The sequence below is a fragment of the Vanessa cardui genome, chromosome 30 (genome assembly GCF_905220365.1).
Source record: "Vanessa cardui chromosome 30, ilVanCard2.1, whole genome shotgun sequence".
Classification (NCBI taxonomy): Eukaryota; Metazoa; Arthropoda; class Insecta; order Lepidoptera; family Nymphalidae; genus Vanessa; species Vanessa cardui.
The window spans coordinates 654586-663233 of record NC_061152.1 but is presented as its reverse complement, the minus strand read 5'-3'; the positions used below and the strand labels follow the sequence as shown (position 1 = coordinate 663233).

Genomic DNA, 8648 nt, shown 5'->3' with positions numbered 1-8648 from the left:
AGTGACGTCACTGACCCCTTTGCAGCGCCATATTGTCCAAGTAGCGTTTTCGCGCGTTATTCAAATATGGAATTTTTAATATGATATTTTTCAGCAAATATGTACTAGAAATAAAAAAAAACAACTTTTACTGGGTTCCTTAACCTCTACTAAATAATATAAAATGGATTTTAAAAACCAGTTAAATAGCCTATTGTTGGTTCCAACCATTTGCTTTATCAGACATTCCATTGCATTACTCGGAACTCTTGCGAATTGAAGGGTGAGAAAGCTACAAACACAAGGGACTAATCATCTTAGTTACCAATGTAGATTTGAGGTGGTAGGTAGTTAAATTTAATTATAGCGCCAACAGCCGCAGGCAGTGGTGACCACACACAGTTGAATGGCAACATTAGACTATTTGCTTGCATATTCAATAGAAAAAAACTTTTTTAATTAACTCTTATGTATGTTAAATTTGTTTGTTAACGAAGGGGAAGGGGGGGGGTATCTCTAGGGCGTTAATATTAGTATATTTATATGAAATAATTATCTTTTTTAATAAAATGCACCAATGGTATAGGTTGGTGGACGAGCATTTGGACCACCTGACATAGACAATCACGCTGTAAGAGATATTAACTATTCCTTACATCGTCACTGCGCCACCAACCTTGGGAACTGAGATGTTATGTCCCTTGTGCCTGTAGTTACACTGGCTCACTCACCTTTCAAACCGGAACACAACAACACTGAGTGCAATTGTTTGGCGGTAGAATAACTGATGAGTGGGTGGTACCACCAAGTGAAAGTCTATAAAATGAAACTCAAAAGCGATTGTTATCAAGTCGTTTATTCTAAGTGTACAAGTTCGGATGCTTCTCGACGACGTCCCTCACGTCGACCGGAAGCGTCGCCATCTTGCTCGAGATGAAGAACTTGAGCGTGTCCCGCAGCGCGCTGGGGAAGTACGGCTCGTCGATCTGATTGGCCAGCACCAAGTAGCAGGACGATATGCGCCAGCGCACCTTGTACTCTTTGTTTTCTGACTGAAAACATCAACAACAATAACAGCCTGTAAATTTCCCACTGCTGGGCTAAGACCTTCGCGCAGAAGGTTTGATATTCCACCACGCTGCTCCAATGGTCGAATACACATGTGACAGAATTTCAATGAAATTTTCACGATGTTCTCCTTCACAGAGAAAGAGATTTAATAGAAGAATTACAAACACAAATTAAGCACATGAATATTCAGTAGTGTTTGCCTGGGTTTGAACCCGCAATCATCGGTTAAGATGGACGCGTTATATCCACTGTGTCATCTCGGCTCAAATTAATCTACAGTGAGAAAACTAAACAAATCGTTAAATAATGTTTGTGGACGTCTTGGGAATATAACTACTCCATCTATTCAAATGGAAGCAGGAAAAAAGTTAAACAAACTTATATTTAATTATTCCACGCGATTCGCTAATAACTCTGTATCGTGCACTACTTAGAGTCTGTGATTAATGAATCTCTTTTTATGATACAACACTATTGCTACTTATACACATTTTAATTTTACTTCCAAACTTTTGATAACACCCTCTTTCAAGTTCAAAACGGCGCTTATGGCTGAGGTGGTGACCTCTAGACATCAGGTGGCCCATTGCCATTGCCCAGGCCCATTTGCCAAATAATGTCATATATAACATTATTTTATTTTCTACTTCTTTTGCAACATTTATGATTTGTGTTCTATCGTCCTCATTTACGGTTTTTTCCCGTTAGTTATATATATCCTGTTAATCATACTGATTATAAGCTAGGTGATATTTCTGTCAGTTACTGGATTATATTTCCAATGTGACGTAATATGTGCAAAGTAAGAGCATTCAAAGCCTATCGTCTTGGAAGAGACATGTTAACACATACACACGGCACTCACCTTGATGAGCTGCAAGGCCCGCAGCAGCGCGTTGGCGAGCGGCCACTGCTGTCTCGCTCTCGCGACGAGCGTGTGAAAGAGACGGCAGGCGCTGTCGGCGGCGGCCGCGCTCTCGGCTGACAGCCCGGACACGCAGCACAGCGCCTCCACGAGCGCTTGCGTGCGGCTATCGGGGTCGCGTGTCGCCTGTCACGCCAATCATTACACTATATAGTATAGGTTGGCGGACGAGCATATGGGCCACCTGATGGTAAGCCACCATCACTCATAGACAATGACGCTGTAAGATATATCAACTATTCCTTACATCGTCAATGCGCCACCAACTTTGGGAACTAAGATGCTGTGTCCCTTGTGCCTGTAGTTACACTGAGTCAAACCGGAACACAACAATACTGAGTATTTTGTTTCGCGGTAGAATAACTGATGAGTGGGTGGTACCTACCCAGACGGGCTAGCACAATGCCCTACCACCAAGTAGATGTCTATGCATATGTATGCTTAGATCTTTGAAATTACGCAATGGATTTTGATGCGGTTTTTTAATAGATAGTGTAATTCGAGAGGAAGATATTTGTGTATAATACATGGACAATATAGTAAACAAACACTGATCATTTTAGAAGTTTCTAATGTGACGTCATAAACAATCGCATTCTGTAGTATACTCAGTATTAAACCCGGGCGAAGCTAGGACGGGTCGCTAATTATATATATCTTAAGTAAAATTAATAGCATTCATTCTATTTGTTAATCTACGGTCAGGCTTATGGTAGTGCCACGCTGTATAGATGAGAGAGAGCTCTGAATGCGTTCATCCTGATGAGTTTCCTTTCCCTCGGATAAGGAACAACTAAGGAGTTTGGGACTGAGATGCATCACTTGGTGATAGGGTTTTGTGCAAGCCCGTCTGGGTAGGTACCACTCACTCATCAGATATTCTACCGCCATATAACAGTACTCAGTATTGTTGTGTTCCGGTTTGAAGGCTGAGTCAGTGTAACTACAGGCACAAGGGACATAGCATCTCAGTTCCCAAGGTTGGTGGCGCATTGACGATGTAAGGAATAGTTAATGTATCTCACAGCGTCATTGTCTATGGGCGATGGTGACCACTTACCATCAGGTGGCCCATATGCTCGTCCGCCAATCTATACCATAAAAAAAATCTCTCCACTCCCCGTTTCAAGAGTTCTGTTCAAAGCGTGAAGAGTTCCATGTGACATGATGATATAAGTTCAAAACCGAATTGTAGTCAGTTTCAATAAGATTTTACTGTCGGTAATAGGCTATTTGACTGGTTTTTAAAATCCATTTTATATTAGTAGAGGTAAAGGAACCCAGTGAAAGTTGATTTTTTTATTTCTAGTACATATTTGTCGAAAAATATCTTATTAAAAATTCCATATTTAAATAGCGCGCGAAAACGCTACTTTGACAATATGGCGCTGCAATGGGGTCGGTGACGTCACTTTGCTGTATTTTAATCTGTGGCACATATAGTAGAAAAGCAAGGTTTACAAGAAAGTGACTTCATCTTAAGCCCGGCCAATCAGGAGCGTTTTGTGTCACGTGACAAACGTTTGAAAAAATGCATTTTTATTTATTGATTTTTGAATAAATTAAGTATTATTTTCAAGTTTCGTTAGTAAATAACCATTTCTAAACTCATAATATACACTGATTACAATAATTCACAATTTATTTTTCGCATTGTCAAATAGCCTATTCAGACAGTCATCACTATTGGTCATATACAATAGTTTATATTTCTCAAGGCACCCAAGTCAAAAGGCGATGGTACCACTTACAGCCAAAGTCAAAGTCAAAAACCTTTATTCAAAATAGAAGTGTTTACACTTTCTTATTGATTGTCGATAATCTACCACCGGTTCGGAATATAACGCCTCAGATCTGAGAAGAACCGGCGAAAGAAACTCAGCGGGGTTTTTTTTATAATGTCAATTTATAATTTACAACAATAAACATATTCTTGTTATCTGAAACAGCCAGGAGGCGATCATCTCATTCCCAAGGTGTGCAGTCAACTAGAAAGTCATTAGTGTTGTAATATCGTCTGTTAACCTATTCGCTCATCCATCTTACTATTATATAAAAACAAAAAATAATACCTGTAAATGAACATCGATGACGTCGGCGGCGTTTGGTCCAAGCTTGGCCAAATTGTCCAACGTTGGTTCGCGCAAGAATTTACCGACGTCCGTTTCGACTTCCCTTACAATATCTAGAAAAAAAAATACAACATTAGTTACCAAGTATTCGAGCTGAGGTGGCCCAGTGGTTAGAACGCGTGCATCTTAACCGATGATTTCGTGTTCAAATCCAAGCAAGCACCACTATATATATGTGCTTAATTTGTCTTTATAATTCATCTCGTGCTCGTAAAGGACAACATCGTGAGGAAACCTGCATGTGTCCAATTTCATCGAAATTTTGCCACACGTGCATTCCACCTACGCGCATTGTAACAGCGTGCTGGAATATGTTGCAAACCCTCTCCTTAATGGAAGAGGGCTTATCCCAGAAGTGGGAAATTTACAGGCTGTTACTGTACTTTACTTTAAATAATTGTATTTAACTAACACGTCTGCATTTTTATAAATGTTGACAAAAAGAGTAACTACTGAGTTTCTTGCTATTTCTCGGTAGAATCTACATTCCGAACCGGTGCTTGAAAGTGCTTGTAGAAGCTTATATATAGCGCACGAGTTGAATGCAGTCGGGGCGTGTAAAGAGGGGAGCACCTCCCCCGCTGTCCGCACTGTAGTGTTGTTCCATCCTTGTCAGCTATCGTACGCTTGCCGTGTTACCGCATTATTATTGTTGAAGTAATAAGAAAATTATTGGCAAAGAGATGGATTGATTGTAGATACTATTGATCGATTTACAATTGAAGTCCGCGACGGTGAGGATAGTGACACCGATTCAACCATGTGTGAATCTGATGATAATAATAATAAATATTTTTTGTGTGTTTTTTTTTATTTATTTTTGTGAAATAATTAATAAAAATATATGATCAGTATTATTTTGCCTTTTTTTCATTATGCTAACATAGTAAAATTATCGATATTAATTACTCACAATATAATGAGTATTTTGGTCATCAATTATAATTAGGTCACAGCACTATCGAATTCCTGAGCTCTGCATTCAACTCGTGCGCTATCTATACTTGTATAGGAGTTCGAGTTTGATTCTGATGAGACTTTGGACTATATGGTACTTGATGATGCCTCACCGGTTTCTTCCAGGGTTGTCTCAGCGTCGAGGCTCGTCTCGAAATGCTGGGCGTCCTCCGTGGCGCTGTCCTCTGAATTCTCCAGATCTGATTCCTCGTCGTCATCATCGGAACCGGATACATCTGCAGAGAACCAATGATTATTGCATCAGATCAATTTCACAGTACGAGTAGACTAGGTCATGGTAAGGCTATCATTTTTTTTTATGGTATAGGTTGGCGGACGAGCATATGGGCCACCTGATGGTAAGTCACCATCACCCATAGACAATGACGCTGTAAGAAATATTAACTATTCCTTACATCGTCAATGAGCCACCAACCTTGGGAACTAAGATGCTATGTCCCTTGTGCCTGTAGTTACACTGGTTACACCCTTCAAACCGGAACACAACAATACTGAGTACTGTTGTTTGGCGGTAGAATATCTGATGAGTGGGTGGTACCAACCTATGTACCACCGAGTAACTGTTGTAAATAAGGCAATACATACATTCGTCCTCACTCCCTTCGCCGTCGCTGAGTTCCGCTGACGCTCCCAGTTTACTTTTCATCGTTGTCTTGTTCGCCGCACCTCCTAAACTGTTACCTGAAAAATTTACAACAAAACTTATTATTATGATCACACAGTATTAAACAAAGTCGCTTACTGTCTGTCCCTATGTATGCTTAGATATTTAAAATTACTCAACGGATTTTTTAATAGATAGAATGGTTATTTAGTGTTACTGCTTTCATGACTTTTTGTTTGGCCCAAAGGTTGACTGGTAGAGAATACCTTCAGGCATTAAGTCCGCCTTTTGTTTCAACTTTTGTTGTTGGCCAATAAAGTATTTTAAAAATAAATAAATAAAAAAAATGGTGATTCGAGAGGAATGTTTTTGTATGCAATACAAAAGCAGCATTGGACACGTGCAATTCTGGGGCGGGTCGCTAGTATATAATGGATTTTGTAAATGATTAATGACATCCCAACAGATCAGAAGTCAAGTCATTAATTTTTAACAGAAATACCAACCACCAAACTTGTTCGGTTAAAAATTCCATCTTATTTTAAGTTAATTCAAGTTAAGATGAAATGTAAGGAATGAATGAATAATGTGGTATACGTAGAGGTCTAAAATTAATGCTAAATTATAAATATATTCTAAGTTAATCTGGGTCCCTTATTTTTCCCCACAATTAAAGATACTTCAAAAGGCGAGCGAGGTAGCGGGGACTACTAGTTCAAAACAGCGTTGCCAACTGTACGATTTAAACCATATTTATATAACCTTTTTGGCTCTTGTATAAAACAAACAAACAACAACAACAACAACCTGTAAATTTCCACGGCAGGCGTAAAGGCCTCTTCTCCCTTTGAGGAGAAGGCTTGGAACATATTCCACCACGCTGTTCCAATGCGGTTTGGTAGAATACACATGTGGCAGAATTTCTATGAATTTTGTCACATGCAGGTTTGCTCACGATGTTTTCCTTACCAAACCTTCTCCTCCAAGGGGAGGAGGCCTTTAACCCAGCAGTGGGAATTTACAGGCTGTTGTTGTTGTATTCAAATTTGACACCGGTTTTCTTTTCTTCTCTGATATCTTGTCATTTCATCACATACTACATTCTATCTGGAAATGTTGACTAAATACGATCTTCCAAAAAATAATTTTAATAAACACTGTTAATATGTGGTTGTCAACAGCGAGCTTACCTGCCAGCACGACCCTGGCGAGGCGGCGGGCGCTCCCGGGCGGCGCCGTCAGCGCGTCAACGAGCTCCATGCACGCCTCGCGACCGATCTCGTTGTGACTCAGGTCCACCGACTGGAATCATCAGAGAACAAAAATAAACATCACATCTTAACCGTTGATTTTTTTTTTTTTTTTTATTTTTTTTTTTTATGGTATAGGTTGGTGGACGAGCATATGGGCCACCTGATGGTAAGTGGTCACCATCACCCATAGACAATGATGCTGTAAGAAATATTAACTATTCCATACATTGTCAATGCGCCACCAACCTTGGGAACTGAGATGTTATGTCCTCTGTGCCTGCAGTTACACTGGCTCACTCACCCTTCAAACCGGAACACAACAATACTGAGTACTGTTATTTGGCGGTAGAATAACTGATGAGTGGGTGGTACCTACCCAGACGGGCTTGCACAAAGCCCTACCACCAAGTAAAAAATGCGATGAATTTGTGTTTTTTATTATTTTAACTTTATTTTTAATTAATATACAATGTAAAATTGCTATTCATTACTTTTAGATTTATATTTATCAAACAATACTTAAAAAGAATGAATTATGTATGCACAAAATTAAACATCACATCTTAACCGTTGGTTGCGATGAATTTGTGTTTATAGTATAAATCAAATCATTATGATTGTATCCATTTTTTAGAATATTCATGAACTTATTTTAACTTTGTTTTTAATTAATATACAATGTAAAATTGCTATTCATTACTTTTAGATTTATATTTATCAAACAATACTTAAAAGAATGAATTATGTATGCACAAAATTAAACATTACATCTTAACCATTGATTGTGATGAGTGTGTGTTAATAATAGGCTATTTGACAATGCAAAAAATAAATCGTGAATTATTGTAATCAGTGTATATTATGAGTTTAGAAATGGTTATTTACTAACGAAAGTTGAAAATAATACTTAATTTATTCAAAGATCCATAAATAAAAATGCATTTTTTCAAACGTTTGTCACGTGACACAAAACGCTCCTGATCGGCCGAGCTTATGATGAAGTCGCTTTCTTGTAAACCTTGCTTTTCTACTATATGTGCCACAGATTAAAATACAGGAAAGTGACATCACCGACCCCATTGCAGCGCCATATTGTCCAAGTAGCGTTTTCGCGCGTTATTTAAATATGGAATTTTTAATATGATATTTTTCAGCAAATATGTACTAGAAATAAAAAAAATCAACTTTTACTGGGTTCCTTAACCTCTACTAAATAATATAAAATGGATTTTAAAAACCAGTTAAATAGCCTATTGTTGGTTCCAACCATTTGCTTTATCAGACATTCCATTGCATTACTCGGAACTCTTGCGAATTGAAGGGTGAGAAAGCTACAAACACAAGGGACTAATCATCTTAGTTACCAATGTAGATTTGAGGTGGTAGGTAGTTAAATTTAATTATAGCGCCAACAGCCGCAGGCAGTGGTGACCACACACAGTTGAATGGCAACATTAGACTATTTGCTTGCATATTCAATAGAAAAAACTTCTTCTCTTACTTATGTATGATAAATTTGTTTGTCAGTAAAGGGGAAAGGGGGGGGGTATCTCTAGGGCGTTAATATTAGTATATTTATATGAAATAATTATCTTTTTTAATAAAATGCACCTGTATTTATGGTATAGGTTGGTGGACGAGCATTTGGACCACCTGACATAGACAATGACGCTGTAAGAAGTATTAACTATTCCTTACATCGTCAA

General features: G+C 38.5%; 2 protein-coding genes across 2 annotated transcripts; both read right to left on the bottom strand.

Moving 5' to 3' along the window:
- Window positions 1-817: 817 nt before the first annotated feature.
- Window positions 818-2794, bottom strand: LOC124542089. Its single transcript, XM_047120022.1, has 3 exons — window positions 2675-2794; window positions 1916-2101; window positions 818-1031 (listed from the first exon to the last, which is right to left on the bottom strand). The coding sequence occupies exons 1-3, from the start codon at window positions 2792-2794 to the stop codon at window positions 840-842; spliced, it is 498 nt and encodes a 165-aa protein (XP_046975978.1). The 3' UTR covers window positions 818-839.
- A 1214-nt stretch (window positions 2795-4008) lies between these two features.
- Window positions 4009-8233, bottom strand: LOC124542088 (ran GTPase-activating protein 1-like). The gene is made up of 5 exons (XM_047120021.1): window positions 8210-8233; window positions 6880-6991; window positions 5671-5766; window positions 5178-5300; window positions 4009-4160 (listed from the first exon to the last, which is right to left on the bottom strand). Exons 1-5 carry the CDS (start codon window positions 8231-8233, stop codon window positions 4024-4026), a joined length of 492 nt encoding a protein of 163 aa, XP_046975977.1. The 3' UTR covers window positions 4009-4023.
- Between the last annotated feature and the right edge of the window lie 415 nt (window positions 8234-8648).

What these genes read in the sequence shown, in the direction of transcription:
- LOC124542089 (XM_047120022.1), bottom strand. Translation starts at nt 2,794, where the DNA reads ATGCATCTCAGTCCCAAACTCCTTAGTTGTTCCTTATCCGAGGGAAAG. An exon ending in GCACTACCATAAGCCTGACC is followed by an intron (nt 2,102 to 2,674) that starts GTAGATTAACAA and finishes TTGGCGTGACAG; the next exon opens with GCGACACGCGACCCCGATAG. An exon ending in GGGCCTTGCAGCTCATCAAG is followed by an intron (nt 1,032 to 1,915) that starts GTGAGTGCCGTG and finishes TGATGTTTTCAG; the next exon opens with TCAGAAAACAAAGAGTACAA.
- LOC124542088 (XM_047120021.1), bottom strand. Translation starts at nt 8,233, where the DNA reads ATGGAATGTCTGATAAAGCAAATG. An exon ending in CGCCAGGGTCGTGCTGGCAG is followed by an intron (nt 5,767 to 6,879) that starts GTAAGCTCGCTG and finishes TAAATTTTTCAG; the next exon opens with GTAACAGTTTAGGAGGTGCG. An exon ending in GACAACCCTGGAAGAAACCG is followed by an intron (nt 4,161 to 5,177) that starts GTGAGGCATCAT and finishes TTTTTTTTCTAG; the next exon opens with ATATTGTAAGGGAAGTCGAA.